The sequence below is a fragment of the Dermacentor variabilis genome, chromosome 4, assembly GCF_050947875.1.
Source record: "Dermacentor variabilis isolate Ectoservices chromosome 4, ASM5094787v1, whole genome shotgun sequence".
NCBI lineage: Eukaryota > Metazoa > Arthropoda > Arachnida > Ixodida > Ixodidae > Dermacentor > Dermacentor variabilis.
This window is the reverse complement of record NC_134571.1, coordinates 112,803,060-112,830,523: the sequence shown is the minus strand read 5'-3', so window position 1 is coordinate 112,830,523 and position 27,464 is coordinate 112,803,060. Positions and strand designations below refer to the sequence as shown.

Genomic DNA, 27,464 nt, shown 5'->3' with positions numbered 1-27,464 from the left:
CACACACACACACACACACACACACACTCGCACGCACGCACGCACGCACGCACGCAAATTCATTCATTCACTCCGCCACTCTCGCGTTTCCACCCCGACTGAGAACCTGAGAGGTTAATTTTTAAATATAACAAAGACTTTTTAAGTTACTTAAAATACAATACTAATAGAGACGTGGTTCCGTGTTTACAAGCCAGGGCTGTAATGACCGGCCTTTGTCTTCTAACTGCATGCCTAATGCCCATGGCTAGTATGCCCATGGCTCGTCAGAACTGATGCCAACAATCATTATGTCGGACACATTAGTGAAAATGGCTGGCCAATCGCAAACACAGCAACGGGAGAAGAACTGTGAATTCAATCCCTTGTTGTCTGTAATGTGCGCTGAAAATGAAGAAGCCAGTGACAGAGGTTGGGGGAGAAAGAGTGGCTCTTCATTAGCAATTATCTTGCTGCTTTCGGGGTTGTTTCCTAATGCTGATATAATGTACATAGCAAACCTCTTTCGTATAGGTAGAGTCGTTCACGATCAGCTTTTCCAGATGTGGTGGCCAGTCACTTTGGCAGGGGTGCTCGTAAGGCTCGGGAAGCGACAACCGTTTGGTCTGAGAAAAAAAAAATCAGCAAGCTTGCACCATGAGTACGACAGAAGGACGCTTCATTATTTGTTTCTGCGAATTTTGCATTCCTTAACTCCAACGAATGGCAAGATGCTCTCAGAAAATTGCTGTCACCATAAAATAAAATACGCACAATCAAAAAAGGCAGCAGATTTGTGTGACTTTAGAGAATCCCAACCCAATTTCCAACAAAGCTTTTTTTCTTCGAGCTGCTACATGAAGAATTTCAGTTGTCTGTAATTAAATCGCACAAATGAAAACTTCGTGCTATATTATTGACCCTTTGGAACATTGCCCTCACGCTGCACTTAACACGCTGATGTTTTACATGTGCACTAGCTTCGCGTCGCACAACACAGACAACTAAGCGATCAATGAGTTGATAAGGATGATAAGGGGTGATAGGGGGTTATGGGGTCTCATCATGGTTGATAATGGTTCGATGTTGATGGGTAAGGTGCTGAAAAGCGATAAGGGCTTATAATGGTCGGGCCAATTCTGATAAAGCTGATAAGGAGCGATAAGGGTTGATAAGGGTGCGATCACGTCGGATAGTGTTGAGAAGGACTGATAAGAGTTGATAAGGGCTGGATTATGTCCGATAAGGTTGATAAGGACAGAAAAGTGCCGATAAACGTCGGATCGAGTCCGGTAAGCTTGATAACCACTGATAAGGGTTGATAAAGGTTTATACTGTCGGATTAAGTTTGATAAGATTGACAACGACACCGCGCTGCGTGGAGATGAGCAAGTGGCACACTGGTTAGGCATACTTAGACAGCTCCAGTGGAGTTTCTGCCGTAATGTTTTTTTGAGGGCACCGTGAAAACACACATATAACGTTTTCGATGCGCCTCTATTTTGTTACACCAATTGCTTAGCTGTAAAAGGAGGATGCCATGGCACCTATGGCCGCAATGTTTTCTAGAGAGAGAGAGAGAAAGAAAGATAAACACGGATTCGGTGGTTCTTACCATAAGTGAGCTAAGTATGAAAGCAGTTACGAAATGTTTAAATGTTATTATTTAAAAATACCTTCTATCTCGTTACATAGGAAAAAAAATGCTTTACTGCCAATCACTCGTATCATGCACTTTTGGCCTTCAATGTTAATATACACAGTTGTAGCATCATTGACCGAAGCCCTGATGTATTTGTTTGTGGCGCTTTCATAAAGGTGTACCAATATTTCAAGGTTGGCCATGTAGCATTATTCTTCAGTGGGAATTTGCGTACCGCTTACGTTCTCTAGAATCTCGGGGACAGGCAAATGCACATTGAAGAATAGTGGTGTGTGACCTCATAAGAGTGACAGAGCGAGTGCCACAAGCCTGCAGCAATTAAGCAGATCGATAGCACAAATCTGGCACCTCATCCACGGCATTACCAACAGGTGGCATGGACAGCTGGACGTGATTAGCACAATCCAAGCCCTCAGCAGGCTCACTTACTGCGCACCGTATCTCACCCTCACCTGCAGCGAGACATGCAAGCGTAATGCCTCCACCCGAAAAGCGTACAAGCAAGCGATATGGCTCCCACGGAGAACCTCTACGAAACGATTAGAAGAGCTCTGAATGCAGAACACCATAGAAGAGGTAATACAGACGCACTTAGCGAGGCAAAAGAAAAAAAAATCACGCTTGCGATGGTTTGACTATCCCACTCCAGTCAACACTGGAGCACAACAGGAGCGCGTCGCGGTGGATATCCGTGAATGCGTCAACGTGACGCCCATTACAAGAAACATGCATACCGTCCACCATAGAGACTGCCAAAAGCATGAGCGAAATGCCTGCGGAAAAAGCACCCAGTTCTTCCGACACGAAGTTCACGGACGCAGCCAAAATAAGTAACCAGACGGTCGCTCGCACCGTCAGCGCCGCAATTCTAAAACCTCCGGCAGCGGAAGGTCGCCGCGTTGACAGTTTTGCTACACGCACTACCGGTGTCGAAGAGGCGGTCATGGCGTTGGCCATTGGCACATACCGTGGCAGAGGTCAGGTCGTCGTGCACGCCGATTCACAGGCCACTCGCGGAAATTACGCTAAAGGTAGGATCTCCCGGGTAGCGCTTTCTATCCTACGATGGCCTACTCTGCCAATTTAGCCAAGATCATCTGGACAACTCCCCCCCCCCCCCCCCCCCCCTTTCACGAAGCTCTCGTTGGGGAATCTGAAGGCCCAGCTGGAGTGTACGTACACCGAGCCTCTCGGCGACACGATCGGGAAGGGGAAACGACTAGGACCCATCCTAAAACAGTTTCACGCCCTCCCCCCCCCCCCCTATCCTGCAACACTTCAGACTTCAAAATACAGGTGTTCGCCGCGCCCTACGCATCACTCACGGACGTCGAGTCAGCGTCGTAGCCAGTGTCGTGTAGCAATTACAAACTTCTTTCTAGATGGCAAGCTATACATAGTATGCACGTGACGTCAAATCCGCTGCTGTCGTCTGCTTCCGCTACCTTGCGCCATCTTGGGGAACCTTATCAACAGGCGCGCGCATAGGCCTATAGGTTCCCCAACATGGCGCCACCGTAAACCGGAAGTCGCGGAGTATCCTTGAATGACGTACGTGCATACTATGTATATCACGCGATGTATCTCACACAATGTCCACACACTCGGATCCTGATTGCAACGCACGCGACATGCTTTACCCTACCACACGGGCCTGGCCATTAACAATATCTATACCTCGTAACACAAACACCGAACGCACAAACGTGTGAAGCTTTGCTGCACAGCGTGGACTCCAGTTGGCAGCTTGATATGGCCGTGAGTAGCCGTGAGAGCGTACCGGGTGGCTACGGCTCATGGGGTCCTGGACGGAGGTCTCCACCCACGAACGCGGCCTCCCAGCGGGGCAGCGTCCCGGTGCGATTTTGTACCACTAAAGTTCCTTTTTTCTCTCTCAATTCACATTTTAAAACAAGGCATGCATGAAAGTACGGCAGTGGTAAGGAGGTTCAAGGAGCCCAAGGTGGTCCAAGGAGGTTCTTTGATTATCATTTTGTCTCTATTTGAGCAGTCACGTCGCAGACGCTGGCGGATCTGCCTTATTGTAAAGAGCGACTAAGACGAATGCCGAGAGAAATGAAATCAGTCCCGTTTTGCCGCTTCCATCGACTGCTGCACACTCAATACGTTTACTAGTGTTCGGTGTAACGAATACTTTGCTGTATTTGGGGACTACTTATAATAGATTATCACTCACCCCCTAGTCAGAAATACGCCTTAGGTTGAAGCAGCGACTTGACTTGATAAGGTCCGCCAAAAGAGAACGCCTGATGTGAAGGTGCCTAAGATGCTCATTGAGTTTTCTTCGGCACGTTCACGTCAGGAGTTATACGGACAGGACCGAGTCCAGTAGTGGTTACAAGTTAAAAGACATTTCTGAATACGGGGGCGTGTCTTGATCTTGCGTTATAATAACCACGAAGGCATTCTCACAGCAGCTGCGCCCAGACTCTGGGCACTCTAGTATGATGTGGTGCTTAAGGGGTTTGGAGGATGGAAGGAGGATGTTAAATTTACAGTGCTCGATTTCGTTTCAGTGACAACCGATACAATGAAAAAAAAAGGAAAGATAATGAACTCCCACATGATACGATGAATTCACCCACTTCAACTGTAACGGATCAAGATTGGAAAAAGAGCAGAGTTTAGTAGCCATTTAGACCCGCAGAGGCCTGTAAGTATTCTCGTAGGCAATCCAAGATTGCAACCTTGTTAAGCACACGCTTGGGGATATTGCCGCAGAATATTTGACGTGTACATACACTGGGTCTACCTACTACCTGCAAACTCGTGACTCATTATCTCTACTATATGTTCTGCGAGGCCTTTTTGAAAGGCGCTTTGCATGCAAGAAAAATCGGAAAAACGAACAATGGAAAAGGCGAAGCATGGACTCCTCACACTGAGACTGCTAAAATTAGATAGATAGATAGATAGATAGATAGATAGATAGATAGATAGATAGATAGATAGATGGATAGATAGATAGATAGATAGATAGATAGATAGATAGATAGATAGATAGATAGATAGATAGATAGATAGATAGATAGATAGATAGATAGATAGATAGATAGATAAGGAGAGAGCCGCACCAAGTGTATGCCGATGTATGTGGCATAGCCGGGCTCCACAAAGTCCCCGTCGCTGCAAGGATCTGGGCTATACTCGTGACCATGAACCATGACGAAGAAGCCCATCTCGGTTGACGTGGGGAGATACTGGTCCGGTTGCACGTCAAGCACCAACACGAGGCCTGAACAAGGAATGGGGGCCTCCTCGGTCACGAACAACGAAGCTTGACTTCGCCAGAAATAAATGCTCAATAATAATAAAAGAGAACGCGCGTTTACAAACAATGAAAGTTGAGCGGTTTGTTTTCTAGACTTATGTGGCGTGTCACCACAAAGCAATACAGACAGGAGTCGCGCCCGTGCCGTTTGTTCGCCGATTCGTGTCCGCTATATTTGAGATGATAATGTGCCACATAAGCGTGACGTGCATGTTCTATCCACTGTCGCGAGGAGAGGGTGCTGTAGTTACCTGTGCGTTTGGACAGCGACCACTCAAATCAAATGCACTTCAGAAGATGTGTTAATTTCAACATTACGTCTCGGTCACTTGGCGTAGTGTGAGCTAGAACCCACTACAAAGTTGATTGACCATGACGTACTTCTGTAACACAGATTGCCATTAAGACAAGCAGTGACATGGACCAAAGAGAGCGTTTATCAGCTACGTCACACACTAGAATGTCGAAAAATGCAAAGTTCAGAATGGCGTAGCTGAGAGGGACAGAGTCAAGGACAAATTTTCGTTGAAAGTAACACATTGGCGGGGCACCCCTGAGACTAGTTATACGCTAGCGAAAGGATCTGTATTGACTCACCGAGGCGGAATAGTGTTGGCAAAAGTCAAATACACTTGACAGCATCAGAAAAAGTTGCTAATAAAGCCCATTTCGTGATAACGCTGGAAATATACGGCAAAAATATGACTGAATATTGCAGTCATGACAGGATATATAATTAAAGAGTACAACGTCCGACTAAAATGCGATACGTGGCTCGTAGACCGTCGTTGAGCAGTGTTCGATATGGTACGTACACTGTCATGATGCTTCCATGACAGAAATGATGACCGTAATGACAGTAATGACGCGTGGTTGAGAATGGCGAAGTCTCCTTCAAGAAGGCGAAGGGACTGGCAGAAAATTTAGGTCATTTTGTTTGTTAATCACAGATACAATTAAGTTCGAACAACATAGGTTAGTCTCCTGAGTTAATTTCTACAAATACCGCTGAGACAAAGTACGCAATGCGGTAACAAACCGGACGTCGGGGAAAATTTGTGAAGCCGTTGTCAGATGCTTAGTTAATTCAATGAAAGATGTCTGTTTGTCACGCGTTACATATTTTTTCCCAGTCACAAACCAAAAGTGCCCTTTAGTTCCAGCGACCCGCATATACGGGTTTTACGGAATTTTTAAAAGTCGCCTGTGGTAGATAGCAAAGTTCTTGTCTTTGAACTGGATTATTCGATGAATCGCACATTACTAGCACGGGAAATTGAAAAAAAAATTAAACTAATTCGTTCAGAATTTGTTAGAAATCACTAATGAACTTCTTCATTAATTACTTTTAGGCACATATTGTAATTTGCGAATGAAGCTGGTCAGTTTGCGAGACATATCCACTTGAAATTAATCTCCAAGATGGCATCAGTTTTGAGGTATTATTTTCGCGCGACGAAATACTTGGGTGTTTCAGTTACATTCTGTGCTTCAAGGCTAGAATAGCGTTTTCTTAAAGATATAAGTGGAACAACAGTGCATTGTTGCGGCGAGTTTGGTGATGCATATCTCCCAACTAGTCTTATTCTGGAAAATCATTCCAATTGGATATACCTGGCAAACTTACCGACTACAATTCGTAAGTTGCAATTTGTACCGCAAAGTAATTAATTAAGAAGTCAGTATGGTATGGTATGGAGAACTTTATTGGGTCCTGAAGGTCAACCATACGTTGACGCGGGCCGCTCCCACGTTGGGACTGTCAGGCCGAGCCCTTCAGCCACATCGCGGGCCTTCTGGACTGCCCGTAATTAGTCAGAGAGTGATTCACTGTGTAGCATTTGCCGCCACCAATCTTGTTCCTTGTCACGGTCTGTGAAGACCGCGGGGCACTGCCAAAGCATGTGGTCAAGAGTAATGATGCCATTGCACTTATTACAGTTGGTTTGAATTTCCCTCTCCGGATAGATCCTGTTAATAAAATATGGACTTGGGTATGTTCTTGTATGTAGCAAACGTAATGTGACCGCTTGGGCTCTGCAAAGCTTACCGTGTGGCAATGGTATCAGAGTTTCAGGGCACTTCTTATTAAGAAGTCAGTGCTTCTTGTTGATTAGTTGAATATGTGTTTCGATTTCTCGTGCCAGTATGTCCGCCGCTCTGAATAATCCAACTCACTGAATACGATTATGTTATCTGCAAGAGGCATGGAGGAAAGAAACAAAATAGGAGAGGCACTGACGTCACGCTTTTGAAGCCGGAAGTGCAGCCATGTTGATGTGGCACCTCTCTTTGCGCCTCCTATCAGTTCCGGCGGAGCTGATAGGCGCGAGCTTTGAATTTGCATTGCTACGAGTCTCCGGAGGTGTGTTCTGCTGACGCACCTCAGAAAAAAAAAAAAAGCCTACGAAATTTCTGTAAAAGCTTTAGTGGAGCCGACGCGCTCTTGCGTTTTTCCGTGGCACATTGAAGACGACGAAGACTCGTGCTGTGATTACTTGAGTGTGTCTGTTGCCGGCTGACACACTCACAGAGCCAAAACACAGCTCTCAAGCTTACGAACCTCGCTCCAAAGCCAGCTTATCTCGCGAACAGAACGTGCTGCAAGAAATACACGAACCGAAAAATCTTATCTCACTTTTCAGACGCCGAGAGCAGCAGCAAAAGCTTCAGGAGCGCGGTTGCTATGGTAACGTTGACGTTTGGGGTGCCAGTACCAGTGCTCCTTTGCGAAAAAGAGCACGTGACTTCGGCCACACTTTCTCCAACACGTCCGTTCTGGCCGGGGGGATTCTCCTACGTTTTTCTTTTTTTACGGCAACAGGCGATTTTTTAAAATTCCATAAAACTTAAAAAATATCTCCCCGTATACATGTGCGCTGTGGATCAATCTTTTGACAGCAATACAGGGTTATATAGTTACTGTAATGGTTCACTTTAGGCATATAGTTTCATAACATAAATAGAATGAAGGGTGGCACTAAAGTGTCTACAGGAGCTGCAAGCAGGGCAGTTCAGTGCGAATAGGAACGACGTGTAGTACACGAATTTGCCTAAACGTCATCCTTCTGCCTTTAAATGGCTTCGTGGCTTTGCAAAGTGATCCTCTTTAAAAATGTAATGCGTTATAAACAAACATTGTTAAAATTTTCAGAAGGCAGGATTCGAACGCAAGAGCTCTCGCACGGAAGCCCTGTATTGAAACCAATACGGTACGGGCGCATGGACGAGCGGAACAACTGCAATTAGCAGCGATTATGTTTGCTCACAGAGTCTTATTACCTTCTGCATTAAAAAATATAAATTCATTCGAAATTTAGTCGAATTCAGGCTCAGATAAAGCGTAATAAACAACGCCACAAGAACGTCTGATGCCCCAAGCATGAAGATTAGACAAATCCACGTACTAATCCACGTACGATTAGACAAATCCACGTACTATCATTCTCATGGTAGCTGAATGATGGCAGCGCCAGAATTACCTCTAATAAGTGTAGGAAACTCTCTGCCAGAGGTACAGAGGTACAGTGGTGCGCCAAGGTTCGCCCACCTTGGGCTTCATATTTATGCGGTAAAGCCAAGCGTAGGAGCCAGGCTCACGCGGTGCTGTCTGCAGCGCTACACCCCCCCCCCCCCCGCCCCTTTTCCCCTCGCTTTTTTCCTTTTACATAATTTATTATGGTGCGAGCAGAAGCCAGTCGCTCATCTCCCGTTTAGGAGCCTGAACTTTGCGCTGTCATGACCCACATGGCGAGTAGAAGATTTAGCTCGTGGCAGCGCGAAGAACGCTTTACCATTTTTTGCTGCGGTTGCACAGTTCGGTACGCTACACTCCACCATGCGGCAAGAGCTGAAATTGCGCCGTATGACATTGATTACACAAGTTAACTCGGAAACACTTGCCTAAAGCACTTCTTTCTGCCAGCAGCACCGAGAAAGAAGCAACAAGAATATTAAAAGTGCCGATGTAAACGTGGTGTGTTGGCGTCGCCTGCGTAGTTTTGGCTTTCCCGCAACGAAGTGTAGCCTGTTTTGATCACGTGATGGTGCCCTTCGAATAGCGGCGCTAGAATCACTGGAGGCGGAGCGAGCGGTGAACAGAAAGCAGTGGCGCAGCTCTGGCGTCCTAAATGGAACCATATACAGTAACCCCGCTACAGCATAGGATAACGCATATACGTCTGTGTTCACAATCACACTGTCCTGCGTCGCACAATGTACACGTTCTCAGCGGCAATGCATACGTCTTTCGTCAGATGTCACTCACCATTATCGGGGCTGGATGTGCTGTCGTACGCGTAGAAATCGTCTTCTTCGCGGCTGGCGTTGCAGTTGAAGCATAGACAGTTGCCGTAACGGTTCATGAAAACTGGAGTGAAGAACCTACGCGCATGGGAGCAGGTTAGTGCTAAGAAATATTCAGTACTCGCGGCGAAGCAGCCCATTCCGGCATTGCCCACGTTTCTCATTCATCTAGGCTACCATGCGCATGCACAGAGATGGTGGTAGTTTGAAACGTATGCTGCAAACATCATTTCGATCCCTCGGTCTACGCCACGAGTACTGCCGTATAGCGGTGAGCGCAGCTCGGGCGAACACACTAGTACATGGCCGCGCATCAAAGCAAGCCTGCGCATGCGTTGCCATGTATGAAGGCGTGGCTTAGTGTCCTTTGCTATAATTTTACAGCGAAGCTGTTTACCTCTAACTACCGTATGCATCCCCCCGCACGCGTCCCCAGGAAGGGTATACTGGACAGCTTACGTCCTTATCGAGCTCACGGAGCGTGGACAGGAATGGAGACGGGTATGAGAGAGGGGGAAGTATGTGGCGATGGCACGACAGCATTGGAGATGGGTAGGGCAGAGGGAGAAGGGTGGGGTGACAGCGCTGCAGCAATGTAGACGGGTAGGGGAGAGGGGGAAATAGTGCGGCGACAGTGCATGCGCACGTGACCTCCGCTTCTGTGGTTGTAACGTCACGCGAGTCGGAGGTGCCGGCACGGCAGCAGCAGTGGATGCGGCCGTGCTGCACGGCTGCAGCAGTGGATGCATGGGAGGTGCGGTGAAAGCGGCGGCGCTTGTGTCGGCGTAGTGTGGTGCCGTATGAAAAAAATGATTTCAAAATGTATGCCGCCTAAACAACTTCGCTGGCAATCCGTCCCCCATATGAATGTTGCGGGCCTACAAATTTTTTGGCCGCGTCAAGCCTGTGTTGCACTCAAGTAAATGGCTGTTGCAGAAAGCCAGCCTGTTGTTCGGATACATGTACGAGGTTGTTTCAACAACTTGAGCTTAATGAGCTTAGTAGACGTCGGTTAAAATTTCCGTCCCGGAAAATCTATTTGGTTCCTCTCGTTGCCTCCCACGAGAGGAATGAGGTCGCTTTCCATCAAGAGAGGGGAGTTTGCTGGAGTCCATGCAGTTCATTCACTTCAGGGTGGAGCATCCGCCAACCGTTTAACGGCGACTCGCAATATACCTTCGCAGCTACGACTCTGCTCGTGCAACATCGCTGCGAGCCCAGTTCAACTTAGTGCTCGCAATTTTAGCGCGCCTGAACGAAGACCTTGCCTGAACAATATAGCAGACGACATAGAGCCATGTCTTACTGCGCATGCGTAGGTTTGCTTCGATGCGCGATCGTACTGGCTGCACTAGCGAGGGGCTTTACAGAGGCGTGACCGACAGCTCCGCCACGCGCTTGCGTGTTCACCCTAAGTTTGCTCATCGCTGTACATAGTTCTGTTGCGTCGCCGATTTAAGAGCGCCAAAGCCAAATGCTCGTCATTGTGTGTTTGTGTACATTTATTCAAGTGAAGTTTGCATGGCCTCACTTGTGTCGGCGTCGGCGTTACCGTACTAAAAAACCCAAAGCACGCGAAAATAAAAATTGCTTGTCAGGTTGCGGATTCGAACCACTGACCTCGGGTTGTGAGACCTCCACGCTAACCGATTCAGCCACTGTTGCTTTTTTTTCATCGCACGCGCCGTTTAAAGGGGGTTTTTACATGCATGAAGTAGACGCAGAACAAGGTGCGAGCCAATCACACGCGTCCCCTTCCTCAGGAGGAAAAGGGAAAGGGTGTGATCGCGTGTTCGCTCGCATCGGCGCCCGCCGTTTCCCGCCAGTTCAGGCCCGGCAGCCAGATGGGGAGGCCGCTTTCGGTTCGTTCTGCCGAAGAGCAAGCTGCTTTGAAGGAACGGTAGCAGGAACAGGCCGCGCGTCATGCGTTCGGCCGAAAAACAGGCGGCGTTTGATAAATGTCGCCGGGGACGCGTTCGAGAAAGGGCTCGTCGTCGACGTGCCGACCTCACCATGAGGGAGCGCGAAGCCGAAGCATTACGACAACGAAGAGCCGCGGATCCTGAGCTTCGCTTGCACCCCCTCTTCACAGTAGCTGATGGGCAGTAAATTTCTTTTTTATTTTCTCATGTCATGTCTGTCTATTCATACAACCGTGTCTCTGCTTCCTTCCTCGCAACCTTTTTCCGGGTGGAGGATGTTTGTCTTCGGAGGCTTCGGGCTAGGGTGGCTCTGACATATGCATCTGGGGATCTGCAAGTGACCACCCTACAACGTGTCCTAAGTGCCCGGCACCTGCGTCTCCGGCAGGCCGTTGTGATTTTCTGTGGTGGTGTCCTGGCGCTGAGCACATTAGGCATAAGATGCGTAGGGAGGGCAAACTAAAGACGAATGTCCCAGTTTACGTCACCCATTGTATAACTAAGAAGTGTGCGAATACATTGTTGCACAACCTGCATGAAACAGGACTGAACACATTTAGTTGACGCCTTTTGCTATTTTTGTTTTACATGTGTCCCGCGGCAAGTGCACCAAATTATAGAAAAGAGAGAGAAAAAGAAAAATGGAGTTAACATTAATTCCTTATAATTCTGTATGTGTTGCCTTAAGAGCCGCCGGAGAACTTTACCAGGACTTGCTTCGAGTTCTTCACCTAATGTTTTGAACTATTAACTATGTTTTCGGCAAAGACGTACGGGCTAAGCTAAACAACGGAGTTGCTCTAGCGATATGTTTCTCCTTACTGCAACAGAATGAAGACAGGCGCCATCCCGGCGAAAAGATTTAATTGACACATACACACACAGTGTTTCGGTAATCGAATGACCTGCTCGAGTGCCCGAGCGCACACTCGTTGTACAGCCGTTGAAATGGCGTATAATGACGTATGCTTACCTTCGATTAGTGCAGTTCTTGCGACCGTACGAGCAACTGACGATCATATCCTCGAATTTGGTGGTTAGTGTGTCCAGTCGATGGTAGCGGGAACTGCTCAGCTGCGCCATCCACGTGGTCAGCTGTTCTTGTGACGCTCTGTCCTCGGGGTTGGGCTAGAGAAAGTTTCATGCTATCAAGATACGTTATATTGTCTCAACTTTTCCAACGTGACTGAGAACCCATATTACGCTTTCGTGCGAGCTTTCGATGAGTTTGATACCGGCTCATATGCGGGTATTGTGACTGAGAAGCAGATAACTCGACTCTTTGTGCACGGGATGTAAAAAAAAAACATTTGGGCGTATCTATTACGTGGAGATAATTGGCGACCCTAATTAGCAATATTTCTTATGATAGGTTTACAATTAGTAATGGACATGTTTTATATGTCATGGTGATTGTCACGGTGATTATTGTACATCTCCATTCCATTCATGAACCATGGAACCTTTTGGGCAGAGCAGCGGACACACGCATTGCAAAACTTGCAGCCAACTATAATGCCGAATGAAAGCATGACCCAGCAATTCTTGTTGGGATCATTGCACTCCAGTTTAAACTTCGTAGCGACCCCCACTATATCCCTATAGTATTCTGGCTTTAGCATTGTTGCAATAGTTGCACATCAATCGGCCGTGCTTGACACGGAGGTGTTTCCTGCGGATGGATTGCTATTGCTTTGATATATTTAAGGCTACATACTCCAAGGAGTAAGCATACTTAGATATATTTCCTAGGTTTCCTATATTTATTTTTCCTATATTTCCTATATTTCCTATATTCCTATATTTATTTATTAAATATATTTCCTAGGTTAGGCCACCTAGGAAAATGCGTTCTGCGGGATTGGTCGAGAATTGGCGCACAAAAATATCACATACGTTGCGCCGAAGTTGTCTGTTTGGGCACATACTCAGTGACCCGTGTCGTCTTCTCGCCAAGAGCGCAACCAACACTTATCTATAGTCGCCTAAGGCAGTAGACAACTTCGGTTACTGAGTTCGGTACAAACGAGGTTCGGTACGAGGTTCGGTACAAGGTTCGGTACAAACGAGGTTCGGTACTAACGAACAAATTGAACAGTGGGTAGAGTGGCCAAGAAACGCCAAGCGCACTAAAAAACGATAGCGGTTTGAATATATTGTAGACCTTCTACTTCAGGTAAATCTAACAGATCTGTATTAAACGCATTCGCAAATTACGCACTTAGTACAAAGAAGAAAATTACGCAGATCCCTCGCGCTGTGGTAATTGATGTAGGCGAAGCATTCTGTGCTGTTTCAGTTCATTGACGATGTTTGGCGGTGATGCCGACGGCATACCACAGTCGTGGTGTGATACGTTGCGTGCCCCACTTGAGTTTGTCTACACGGTACACAGCTCTCCGCGTTGCGTTTCGAATGGTTATTTGGAGCTACACAGCTCGAAGATTATGCACAAACGAGGCCTAATTTCTACCATACTATAGCATACAAAGAATACAGAGCGAGACGTGTTTCCTCGAGGTTTCGTGGTGCGCCATTATTCGTGGCCAGCGAGAACGGTTGCACTGTCATTCCCTGAAACGGCGCATCGCATCGTGGCTGGAGTGTTCATTTGATGGATGGCCGCTTGCGTATTGTCGTCTTAACGCTGCTGGGCTTTAACGTGGGTTTGCGTTGGTGCGCCCCGCGTCCGTTGCTCGTATGGACAAACTTGCACGGCGTTTATTTTTCAGAAATAGCAGAAAGTTGCCGTACTGTATATTGAGTGAATTTTCACAGCGAAGCTGTATGTGGCTAGGTCCTGGAAAAAATTGCTTGCGTCTAGCGTGCCGCGTAGATAGAGAATTTCTCCCCAGTGGGCCAATGCAGAAGATAGTACAATACGGGGCCGACGCGCGGCAGAGGTGATGCATGCTTTAAACTCTCCGCCAACTTGCGAAAATAAGTTTGTTATCTTAGGTCCACATACAACCCGTATCAGATATTAAGCTGATAAGAACAGATGCTACACTTTGACCCGCTTCGGCCATGTGTACGTTCGCACCGCCCTCTCTTTGTCGGCGTTCCAAGCGATTGCGTATCTCCGTTCCTTTCCTTCCACTCTCCCGTGATGGCGGTCCCGTAAACGCGCTGCCCGCCAGGACCGCGAGACGGAAAGAAATGCGAACCGTCCATGCGGCCCCGATCCCGCAAACTTGGAACGTTTCACCGGAGCAACGGCCGGGTTTCAGGGGCAGTTTGTGGGGAACCAATTATGTGTGGCCTGTGTTTTGTGCGACCGCTTGTGGTTTTCGAGTGGCCTCAAAACCATTACTAGTTGTACTGCTGGACGTCGACCAACGCACGATCGCCTTGGCTACGGTGAAGCAGTGTTTGCCCTCGGAGTGCGGTGAGGTGCGTGTCTGTTCTACGTGCCGGGATTCGTTAGTAAAAGGTGTCGTGATGCGTTCAGCAACAATACATGGGTATGTATACCCTCCCGATGCATCATCCATCTTCCGAGGCGCACCATTGTGGAGGAGCGACTAGTCACCTCCCGCATTCCATTTATGCGCATGAGGCGTTTGACGCATGACAGTAGACAGTTCGCCATTAATGGGCCCACATACATAGCTTCGCTGGTCACCCACCTTCACGGAGGGAACGGCATTGATTTTTGTTTGTCCGCAGCTGTTGCCATGTCTAGGCAAGCGCTTCTGTTATTGAAGGTACCACACACGAGGCATGCTTTCAGACATCGCTTTTTCCTGCCCCCGCGATCCTTTGATGTATGAATTCTGCCACGAGCGAAGAGTGGCAAGGCAGTTCTTGACCCGTTTTGTGATGGCATTCGGTTTACGCATTCACTGTCTTCCCTTTCTAGCATACTACCTCCACCACTCTGGGATGTTGAGCGTCAATACAAAGGCAAGCGCTTCCCCTTCCGCAATGCTTTTTGCGGAGAGTTAATGCGTGATTACAGCCATACAGAGGACATTGTGGCGACGCCCGCGGAATCTTCCTGGGAAAGGTCGCATAGACACCTCTCCCATGACCCTGTCACGTACATTACACACGTTCTCAACCACCTCACAACGCGGTGTGCAAGTCGGCAAAAGCAGCTGCAGCAGTGTAAAAGCCAAAGGAAAAGGTGAAGAAAGCTTCGCTTTAAAAGGTTTCGCATTAAGAAGGAACATACCAGAGAATAAAATGATGTTTATGCCTCATTTTTGGCCTACTAGTTGTAATGTTGTTTCTAGCTGAAATACGCGCTCCATTGTCGATGTATCACTTTAACGGATCGCGTAACTTTCAGATCTATAATTTCCAATGCAAAGACATCATATAGCCAAGGAAATTCTGCCGATTTACTCGGAAAGCACACGACAATGAAAACAATGGTAATAGTAAGTATGGCTTCCCATCCGCTTGCATCGGCTGAACCAATCCAACGCTCACAGCACTCCTGCTCGCCCTGTCAATGTATCCTTGTGTTGTTGTGGTTTTGTGCGCAGACAATTTTACTATCAAATATGCACCGACTAGCCAACCAGATGTTACATTTAGCTCCCAGCAAGTGATATCCCAAGAAAGCTAGAACCAGGGGACAACGAAGAGACTACGCATAGTCAGCGCTGATCTCACGTCGTAAAAGGCTGTCTCGTTCTCGCACAGCCTTTTGCGCAATTGCTCCGGCATGGCTTGCGAAGAAGGCAGCCGCGAGTGGCAGAGCGCCGCCTTCTTCACAGGGTTCACGTTGCACACAGTGACGCCGGGGAAATGCAGGGAATTCTCTTCCTCGTAGCTGTAGTCGAACGAGACGGGAAATCTGCCGTACTCCAAGAAGACCTGCGGACAACATTAAGAGAACCGTGCGTCGGAATGTGGCCGACGATAGTGATGATGCTGTTGCTGCTGATGATGAGGGCAATGATTTATTGGTATTTTGCTTTGAAACGGGGCATGGCAAATAGCCATCAGGCCTCCATAAGCTACGAGTAATAAGGTAATCTATAAATGCTTAATAATCTAGCATTTTGCCTATCGATCCTTGATCCTTTCTCTCTTTCTTAAAACCTCTATATACATCTTGTATCGCTATAGCTATGCTTGTAACAGACTTGGTCCTATAAATATCTTCCCTGATTCTTTTTCCCGACGAGTCTCTAAATGTATCTTGCTTGTATGGACTGCTAACCGGTTAATGCTATGAATCCCAGCGTTTCAGGAAGGTGGAGGTTACTTGGAGGATCACGCGCCAGTGAAACACCATCAAAGTCTCGCTGAGGTCAACTAACACAGTGGTATTTTCAGGCCTTAAAGGCTATCGCTATTCCTGCTTGTGGAGAGAAAGGTAAGCGGAAGAAAAAAGAGGTGCACAGAAAAAGCTTGCAGCTCTTGTCGCCTGGACTCGACGCTCTTTCCGTCAGTCTCGTCTTTCTTCCGTTTACCATTCGCGCCACCGGTTACGCACCAACTAAACACCGTGCTTTGCAGAAAGCTACCGCGTTTACACCGCTACGCTCCAGCATTTGGCTGCGCTGTTGGGCGGCAAAAATAGGAAATGCGAAACAACGAACCTTGATGAAAAACTTTATTTATCCCTCTTTAAAGGGAAGGGGGCAACGGAATAGAGGGCGGGGGAATAACTACTTGAAGGCTTCTCCGCAGAAGCTATGGATGAGAGCAGGCTATAATCGTCGGTGGGACCACACAGTGCTGCAATTTACGTGTCAAGTGCAGGTCCAGTTACGTGTACGCTGGCAGTGACATAGCCATGTAAACTAGAAAATAGATATTCTATGCAAGTGATGACGATAATGATGACGTCTTAAGAAACGACGGTGACCAAAAAGAATTGTGGGGGATCGGCAAAGAATGACGTGGCGCGTAGAGAGATTGTGTGTGCCAGTAACTGTAAATGACACCGTGAATCTGCGAAAGCCTACATGTGTAGTAGCAGTTGCTTCAGGAACCGCGAAATTGTAATTGGCTTCCTTAAATCTGTTTCTGTGGTCGATAAGATAATTTATTCGTTTCTTTTAATGTTTAACATGGGCCACATGCTTGGCTGTCTGCGTCACATCCATAAAACAACGGCGGAAACACTGCCAAATGTTACACACACATCTATTTGTGTCAAAAGAAGCGCGCCAGGGAAAAAGAGAGCAAGTGCTACGGGATAATGTGGGGACCTACCAGGTGCCCGTACTACAGTGATGGTAACGAAGTGAGCTCTTTCGAAACTTTACCCCTGCTTACTTGAGGGAGGGGAGGCACAAACTGCTCGTTTGGAATAAGCATACGGAGCCTTGTGTTTACGTACCTGGATGCACTCGTGCAGTGTCAGTGACAGGAGCGTCGTGAGAACTATGGCCCAGACAGTCCTACGGAAGCCGCCGCCTCGCCTACCGCACAGCACATCGCAGCCCGGCACACCGGACACGGCAACAAAGTCGCGCAGTCTGGCGATAGTCCTCGGTGGGGCAAAATCAACAGAACGAAAACGGTAAACGACTAGACAAGTGTTTATTATTAGCTTTCAAGCCTCCCACTGACGACCAAATAAGCACAATTCGTGTGTGAGCGGAGCGTGTCATTACGTGAGAAAGAAAACGGTGTGTCGTAATTAACTGCTCAACAAATTTGAGGAATCTCTTTGTCGTTTCTGCTAATGATGTGCGGTGTACGACTATACGCTTTGCTTTCGGAAGAAAGTAAAAAGTAAGTGGACGTTTTTGTGAATTCATTATTAACTGGCATTAATATTTGAGATGAATGATATGAACAGGGTTTAATTTTATGCAATCTGGGCCTTGCGTGACATGCCATGAGAGATAATATATAAGGGCGACTCGATGGAAATCGTAACAACCTAGGAAGGTTGCCGCGTTTATGTCAAAGCTAAATGTTTAGTCAGAACTGCCAAAATGATGTCACTGCTTTTTAGAAGGACAAGGATTTGTTTGTTTTTCAAGAAACTACCGAATAGAGGGACGGAAACAATAGAGGCATCGCTGTAAACTTGCACACGCGGCATGCAAGAAGTGCGCGCAAATCATGCAGGAGTGTAGTATCTTCTTCTGGCATTTCCAAATATTAACTTCAATTATGGTTGCACAATACACGAGCCTGAGCATCTCTGACACTCAGACATTAGTAAAAAGAGGCTTCGCCTTAATCGTACCGAAAGAAAAGACTGTACTCACATTTTCGGCGTGCGTTCTAGTAGAGTCCCAATAAATATACTGAGTCACAAATGATGCTTTGATTGCGCTTTACTGCGTAGCGACGGCTGTGCCGACACCTTGGGGCCATTAATTCATTCTCACGTTCGGCACCGTTTTAATAGAGCAGCAGTTTACTAAGCACGTAGCTGTTTGCTTAACTTTATCGAATACAAGAACGAACATCAGTTCTCAATAAATTGAGGTCTTTTTTTCCTTCAACGCCTTTTCGATAGAGAACGAAAATATCAATACGCCATTGATTGCCTAAACCTCGGCTCCACCCACGTCAATCCTGATGTCTCACTTGGCGTGTCGCGCATATATGGTATATGGTGCTAATGGCAAGGCACACAAAAGACAGGCTTCCATTAGCGCGACGTATATTGTCGATGGCTCAATGGCTACACGCAAAAAAGGAGAGAAAAAGAGACAAACAAACAAACAAACAAACAAACAAACAAACAAACAAACAAACAAACAAACAAACTTGACTGGGCATTTAACACGCAACGTTAATGGAAGAAGATAAAGATATACGCTAAGCTAATCGATTCTGTTTTTTTTTTGTGTGAAGGCCACGACCATCACGTCATGTCTGTGGTTCGGCCCGCGTTCAATCATGCACGTCGAACGCCTGAAACGTAAAGATTTGAAACAAGTGCAGACATGACACAAGCTGCAGAAACACGTTCAACGGGATGTCAAGATAAACAAACACCATACAAAAAAAAAATATGCGGCGGGAAAGAGGCGAAAACAAGGAAGGAAACGACAGTACAAGAGAGAACGTCACTTCAGCCAGCACCAGGCAGTTTCTTGTTATGGCAATATTTATTTTTATTTCACAACAACCCTAAAGACCCTCAGGGTATTACATAGGGTAGAGGTAACATCGATGAGGCAAAGAACAGTGCGTAAATGTAAGTACAGTACAAAAACAAAACTGAGACAAAATTAATTACAGTGCATCAACGTATAAACACAGAAAGAACCAAAAATAAAAGTTAAAAACAGATATCAGTACAGGAACTTCAAATGATTTGCACAAACAATGACAAAGTCGTGGAGGCTTTGGTTATCGGCGCATGAAAGAAAAAAAGTCAATTTACCAATCAGAGAGCGAAACGTTATATGTTAGGTATGCATGGTACTGCGCAGAGCGTCTGTAAATTTCGAGGTATTTGATTCCACGACAATGTGCGATAGCATATCATTCCGCTCTATCGCGGTGCGAGGTATAAATGACTAACCAAATGCGAGGGAACGACACATGATGAAACTGACTTTGCAAGAATGATCCCGATGCGGAAAAATGGCTGAGGGTTCACACATGGACTCGTTATGAAGAGATACGTGATAGTAAAGCTTATGGAATAGTGTTAAACGAGAGAAATTACGACGAAGGGGCAAGGCTACAAGTTCGGCGCGATTTTTCAACGCTGTTACGCTGGTTTCCCGGGAATAATATGAAAAGAGGAATCGTACAGCACGGTTGTGCAGGGCTTCTAAGTCAGTTATTAGGTATGTCTGATGGGGATCCCATATGGCTGAAGCGTACTCTATTTTAAGGCGTATTAGTGTTGTGTACGCCAATTTGCGTAAGTGTACGGGAGAATGTTTGAGCTTATGTTTAAGGAAACCAAGCGAACGGTTCGTAGATGCGAGGATATGGTTCATGGGATTATTCCACGTCAAGTTAGGGATAAGGTGTACGCCAAGATATTTGTAGCTGGAATTTTGTTCAACAAGGCTGTGGTTTACGATGAAAGATGTTGTAGTTCGGGGTGCCTGATCAGCAAAAGATATGAATTTAGTTTTAGCAAAATTTAGAGGCATTATCCAGGTTGAACACCATACGTTTATTTCGTTTAGGTCAGATTGAAGAATGTCATGATCACGGTTAGAGTGAATATTACGATATATGACGCTATCATCAGCAAATAGTCTGATATTGGATTTGATGCCGTCTCGTAGATTATTAATGTATATTAGAAAAAGTAGGGGCCCAAACACACTTCCCTGTGGTAGACCAGATGTTACAGGGACTAGAGATGAGTTGTGATTGTAAACAGATGTAAATTGCATTCTGTTAGAAAGAAAGTCTTTTATCCATGTGACAACAGTAGAGTCGATGTTCAGCTTGTGAATAAGTCGACGATGAGGGAGGGACGCGGTTGAATGCTTGTGAATAATCTAGGAATACGGCATCTATACTTGAATTCGGGTGTCTACTGATGAATGTATGTCGTGAATAAAGCCAGCGAGCTGAGTGTAACATGAATAGCTTCTGCGAAAACCGTGCTGCTGCTTAAATATGAGGTTATGTTCTTCACGGTAGTTAATGAGCTGGGAGTGTATAATATGTTCGACCAATTTGCAAATGTTACTTGTTAGAAAAATTGGTCGGTAGCTAAGCGGTGAAGAACGATCCCCAGACTTGAAGAATGGCACTACCTTAGCCACCTTCCAATAGTGAGGGATAACGCCTGTTGATAGTGATTGTGAAAATAAGGCGGACAGTATTGGGAAGATGCTTGGGGCTATACTTTTTAGAATTGTTTTATTTAAGCCACCATTATCAGCGGAAGATGAAATCTTAAGATTAGTAAGGAGAGAATAAATTCCAGAATCGGCAATGATTATTTCCGGTATAAACGAATCAGTGCGAGTCATGGTGGCTAGCGGTTCCAAATATTCCCGCGTGAATACCGATGAAAATGTTTCGTTCAGTAGTTGGGAACAATAAGTCTCAGTTATCGCTGCGCCGTCATGATCAGTAAGGACGATGTCAGGATTCAGAAGAACTTCACTTTGGCCTAGTTGGCATTTACTGCATATCATATTGACCGCAAATACAGACGGAGACAGAGGGAGAGAACACATAAACAGCACGTGCTGTTTATGTGTTCTCTCCCTCTGTCCCCGTCTTTATTTGCGGTCAATATGATATGTCAGGATTATGCATGGGATTAATGACACGCCAAAAGCGCTTTGGGTTAGTTGTTAACATGGATGACAGGTCCCGTTTATAGAATTATCTGCGCGTGGCTTTGAGAAAACTGGTATTCTTCGTCACATGCTTTGTACCGACGCCAGGATTCAGGCGATTTATTTCTGTCAGCTTGCCTGGATAATCTTTCTTTCTTGCTATTTCTTTCTTGATAATCTTTCTTGCTATTTTGGCGACGAAGGTTCTGCGAAAATCAAGAAGTGTTATCGGATTTTATGAAAATGATCGGGATTTATTTATCTATGAGATTAATTAGTGCGTTTTTAAGTAGTAACAAGTTTTCTTCTACATTCCGCGATACGTAATCTCTCAGAAAGTCGACAGAAAAAAGCGATAGTTCATTGTTAATACGATCAAAGTTATCTCGTTTGTAACACCTAATCTGCTTGCTGATAGTTTGCCTTTTGATAGGTGAAGGAACGAAGCGACCAGTTAAAACATCATGATCGGATAGAACACTAATATGAGGTATTTCAGAACATATATCTGGATTGTTCGTTAAGATCAAATCAAGAATATTAGAAGAGTGCGCAGAACACCGTGTCGGGCTTAAAATTAACTGGGTTAGACTGAAATCGAGACAACACTGGAGGAACGCATGGGACTCTGACTGTGTGCTATAGGTTGATTGTGTGGACCATGTTATGTCGGGGAAATTAAAGTCACCAAAAATGATTACATTAAAATGTGGAAACCGATGAGTAAGTTCGGTAAAAATGCGATGAAATTCTGCTGTGAACCCATGAGTGAGGTCTGGTGGGCGATAAAAGACACCAGCAATTACGTCACTTGATCTGAATTGAAAACAAGTTACTATGCATTCAAGGAAAGTGCTAATAACCACGGGCAATACAATATAGTGTCTGTTTATTGCAAGGAGGACACCACCACCTCGGCGATTTTTCCTATCGCAATGAAAGATATTAAAATCAGTTTCACAAACGAACATGTTTTCATTAGGAATAGCATTGTTCAACCAAGTTACAGATAATGCTATTACTGTCGCCGATTTGGAGTCGATTAGTGAAGATAGTGCGACATCTTTAGAAATAACGCTTCTAATGTTAGTGCATAAAAAGCAACAACCATCCTCAGTACTAATTCTACTATTTGTTAATGTTTGTGAAAGCTTAGGTAACGTTGAAAGGTTGGCGCGGTGTCAAACTGAAGACACAACCGGGAAATGAGCTTCGCACAATTTGCTTGAGTGTCCCATACGTACACTTCCTTGTAAATTTTTAGTTTGTTAAAGACAAAGCTTACACGGTCTTTTCTTTCTTTGTGGTTTTTGAGGCTGCCATAATTTACGTATTTTATCGCGAACCAGCTCGCAGTAATCACGAGAAATGCCAAAGTCAGTATCTTCCAGCTTGTGGCCATTACTAAGCACTGTTTCGAATTATTTTTCATTGAAAAACTTCAGAATAATTGGTCGAGTGCGTTCATTTGAAAATCGTCCAAGGCGATGCACACGTGCGATTGAAGCAGTTGATACTCCTAGTTGGTGTTTGCAGAATTTTGTTACTATTTGCTCGGACGTTTCCCAGTCTTCCGAATCACCGGTATCTTGTATGCCGTAAAAGAGAAGATTAGAGCTCCTCGAGCGGTTTTCCAAATCGTCTATTTTGTCGTGCATCAGCGATATATCATGCTCGCTGGTGGTGCAAGACTGAGGCGACACTCCTGATGCAAATTTTGATTCTAAATTCTGAATTTGATTTAGCATTTTTATGAGATGACGTCTTGGCTTCAGATTGGTCTCTCTGAGGAAAATGACTCAAGTTTACCTTCAACTTCGTGTACGCGTTTGACCAGCAATTCCAGATCATTCTTTAGTCGTATGTGTATGTGTAACACTTTGTTCACTAATTCCAACAAGTTAGAATCACTCGGTTCCAAGCGTTGTACGGCACTGAATACCTTGTCGAGTTGTTGTTCTTGCCCTTTCGTCATGGGACCCGGATTCGCTTAAATGTCTCCACTTAGCAATAACAAGCGCCAAAGATGCAGTGCTACACGCACCAAACCGCTTCATACCGTTGAACATATCAGGGAGCCACGACACGGCAATGAGACAAGGTTTGTTGCTTTGGTAACACGAAGCTTCAAGGTAAATAACCTGTACGAGTGCAAACTGTGAGCGCAATATTCCAACTGCAGTGGCGTGGCCCGATGTGTGGAAGAAGGGTGCGTGGTTATATGCAGGCAGGTCGGCTGACTTGGTTCCAAGTTGGTAGCCGAGTGTATGAATATCAATTAGGTTTGGCGGCACGACGTCCGGTGGATCCCGGCCACTTTTTGTAGAAGATAGCTCGCTGCTTGAGAACTGGTTGTGGTGGCACCATCCGCTCGGCCGAGGCCAGTGGTGCCGGTGACCAGGACTAGCCAAGCACCGCCACGAACAGGACCTGTACGAGTGCAAACCGTGAGCGCAATATTCCAACTGCGGTGGCGTGGCCTATACACCAGGTATAGTGCGGGAAACGTCGTAGAGGTGATATGTGCGATTATCAGAAAAGGCTTGGTAGAAAACGAAGAACAAAAAATCAAGGTGAGCGAGTGTAAATACAAAGTAGCTTTTTCTAATGGGGGCCCTGCCTTCTGTATGTATTTTCTTCGCATTCTTTTTTAACCACACATATCACCTTTGATCAACAATAGATCATATTCACACTATCAATCAGGTGATAGCGAAATGTGCGGAATATAACCAACCCTTATATATAGCTTTCATTGATTACGAGAAAGCGTTTGATTTTGTCGAAACCTCAGCAGTCATGGAGGCATTACGGAATCAGGGTGTAGACGAGCCGTATGTAAAAATACTGAAAGATATCTATAGCGGCTCCACAGCCACCGTAGTCCTCCATAAAGCAAGCAACAAAATCACAATAAAGAAAGGCGTCAGGCAGGGAGATACGCTCTCCAATGCTATTCACAGCGTGTTTACAGGAGGTATTCAGCGACCTGGTTTTGGAAGAATCGGGGATAAAAGTTAATGGAGAATACCTTAGTAACTTGCGATTCGCTGATGATATTGCCTTGCTTAGTAACTCAGGGGACCAATTGCAATGCATGCTCACAGACCTGGAGAGGCAAAGGAGAAGAGTGGGTCTAAAAATTAATCTGCATAAACTAAATTAATGTTTAACAGTCTCGAAAGAGAACAGCAATTTACAATAGGCAGCGAGGCACTGGAAGTCGTAAGGGAATACATCTACTTAGGGCAGGTAGTGACGGCGGATCCGGATCATGAGACAGGAATAATCAGACGAATAAGAATGGGCTGGGGTTCGTTTGGCAGGCATTCTCAGATCATGAACAGCAGGTTGCCATTATCCCTCAAGAGAAAAGTATATAATAGCGGTGTCTTACCAGTACTCACGTACGGGGCAGAAACCTGGAGGCTTACGAAAAGGGTTCTACTCAAATTGAGGACGACGCAACGAGCTATGGAAAGAAGAATGATAGGTGTAACGTTAAGGGATAAGAAAAGAGCAGATTGGGTGAGGGAACAAACGTGAGTTAATGACATCTTAGTTGAAATCAAGAAAAAGAAATGGGCATGGGCAGGACATGCAATGAGGAGGGAAGATAACCGATGGTCATTAAGGGTTACGGACTGGATTCCAAGGGAAGGGAAGCGTAGCAGGGGGCGGCAGAAAGTTAGGCGGGCGGATGAGATTAAGAAGTTTGCAGGGACGGCATGGCCACAATTAGTACATGACCGGGGTTGTTGGAGAAATTTGGGAAGGCCTTTGCCCTGCAGTGGGCGTAACCAGGCTGATGATGATGATGATGATGATGATGATGATGATGATGATCACCTTTGCCAGGTGCCATACACAGTACCGGACGTACAGCCTCGTCAAGAGACTGGTGCCTGTTGAAGTGACGTTCTCTTTTGTTCGGTCGTTTCTTTACTTGTTCTCGCGTCTCATATACCGCAACCACTATGAAGCAACTGGCGCATCAACAACAAAGTAAAGAAAATATGTTGCTGCACGTGTATAAGAGATACAAAATGTAATATAATTTAATGCCGCCCTCGTTGTTGTGGGACTAACGCCAGTCCTTTCCCTTATGCCAAGCTCACAGGCAAGTTACACGAACAACGCTGTCTACACTGCCTCAACAATTTCCGAAATATATTGACGCAGACGAGTCGGTATCTGCAAGCCACGACTGTGATAAATGATTTGCGGGCTTTCCACGTTGCTAATGAATACATCACTTCTCTCGAACAGCTTCCTCTTGTTTGAGACACTTCGGTCTCGGTGAACGCTGCCCATTGTAAAGGAATTTTCGAAATGTTCGTAACACCAGGGCCCTTGAAAGGAAAGTATACAGGGTATCCCACGTAACTTGAGCCAAGTTTTTAAAAATAAAAGGCGCGTCGCAAGCGAATTGAACCGAACGCATACCATTCGCACTCACCTATAATAACTCAGACAATTTTTCGTTTTCCCCAGAACTCAATCATTAATTAAGTTGAATTATCAAACTCTTTAATTATGGGCTGAGGACCCCACGTAGAATACGCAGATTTGTAGCGCACCTTCAGAAACCACCGATCGAGTTATTTCTTGTACAATACGTCTCACGTAGTCCATTTTCCCGGGTTGCAAAGAAGGCCCCCTAAATATGAAGAATGCCACGTGACGGAGCGTTTGCGCAGGAGTATTGTGCTCCTCCCAAGTGTGCGTTAGGTGAACAAGGTCGGCTGCATCGTGACTGATGACGAGGAAGCGGCAGGGCGTCCTTTATCTTATCGGCAGCGCTCGGCCAGCAGCATACATTTTCGCCGACATTCGACGGCAGCCGACCTTATTCACCTCACCTAAAGCTATCCTGGTGGTTGACGACATTTGACAGAATTCGACACGATGCCATCTTCAGGCACTAAAGGTAGGCACAAAAACGCACAACTACGTTCCCACCTTTCTGTTTGGCCGCACTGCCTGCTTGCACATTGATCAGCTCAGCACACCCCCTTATACACTCGGCGAACTCGGAACCCCTGATGGCGCGGTCCGTTCATCTCCTTCTATTTAATATTGCTCTCATCCCCTTAGCGCACAAACTCGATTTAATCCTGCACCTAAATGCACCTGTATGCTGATGATATTACCACATGGACCACTCATGGCTCTGACAGGGAAATTGAGGAAACTTTTCAAATAGCAGCCGACACCATGTCCGCTCACGTGTCATCGATAGGACTTGAATGTTCCCCCTCTAAATCCGCACTCTTCTTAATTAGACCAAAATCTCCCGCTAACTCGCTAATCCAAATCGCTTTACAAGGATCGCCTATCCCCCTCACCCACAGCTGCGCATGCTTGGCCTCTACCTGTAGGATTCCGGACGCAATGATCATACCCTTAAAACACTTAAGGCAACGCTTAAGGCTTTCACGCAATCCCTATTGCAGCTTCTACGCCGCGTATCCTCCCTGAACAAAGGTTTAGACGAAGCGAACATGAACATTGTACATGCTTTTACGCTTATCCGCTTTCTATACGTTACCCCGTATCTCAAGCTGAACCGCACAGAAACTGAGCGCGTGAATACCATGATCCGTCTTGCAACTAAGGCAGCCCAAAACCTACCTCGTAGCACTAGCGCAGCCAAACTTCTCGCACTAGGTACGCATAACACCCTTCCCGAACTAGTTGACGCGCACCTTCAGACACACTATTTACGACTTGCCGCGAGTGCCAGCGGTCGCCATATCCTCGCCTCCCTTCGCATCAACACACCAGCCAATCAGTCAACCCTGGTGGCCATCCCTAGATATATCCACACCTCCCTCGCAGTTAAACCCCTTCCTTGAAACGTTCATTTCTAGCATCATATCGATCGCTGCGTAGCTCGCGCAAATGCCCTTCACAGGTATTACGAACAAGCCCAGAATGGGCCATTTGGGTAGACGCCGCATGTACGACGCATGAAGCTGTATGGGTTACAACCCAACTCTACCTTGTCACCTAACTCACCATCTTGCTTCGGGCTCTACACCTGAAGAGGCAGACGAGACCACCATCACACTAGCCCTTGCACATTCCGATGTTTAAGACATCTT

The 27,464-nt window shown here is 46.1% G+C and overlaps 1 protein-coding gene and 1 non-coding gene across 2 annotated transcripts; both read right to left on the bottom strand.

The window, feature by feature from the left end:
* Window positions 1-67: 67 nt before the first annotated feature.
* Window positions 68-27,425, bottom strand: LOC142578298 (acid-sensing ion channel 4-B-like). The gene is made up of 8 exons (XM_075687696.1): window positions 27,379-27,425; window positions 17,466-17,616; window positions 15,785-15,988; window positions 12,135-12,289; window positions 9,202-9,317; window positions 4,738-4,898; window positions 501-605; window positions 68-106 (listed from the first exon to the last, which is right to left on the bottom strand). The coding sequence occupies exons 1-8, from the start codon at window positions 27,423-27,425 to the stop codon at window positions 68-70; spliced, it is 978 nt and encodes a 325-aa protein (XP_075543811.1).
* Window positions 14,011-14,194, bottom strand: LOC142580605 (U2 spliceosomal RNA). Its single transcript, XR_012827798.1, has one exon. It is a non-coding gene; the product is annotated as a U2 spliceosomal RNA (small nuclear RNA).
* Window positions 27,426-27,464: the final 39 nt, after the last annotated feature.

Coding starts and splice junctions, on each gene's coding strand:
- LOC142578298 (XM_075687696.1), bottom strand. CDS start 27,425: ATGGTGGTCTCGTCTGCCTCTTCAGGTGTAGAGCCCGAAGCAAGATG. Junction 17,617..27,378: donor GTAGAGCCCGAAGCAAGATG/GTGAGTTAGGTG, acceptor TGCCCCACCGAG/GACTATCGCCAGACTGCGCG. Junction 12,290..15,784: donor ACGAGACAGCCTTTTACGAC/GTGAGATCAGCG, acceptor AACTTTCTCTAG/CCCAACCCCGAGGACAGAGC.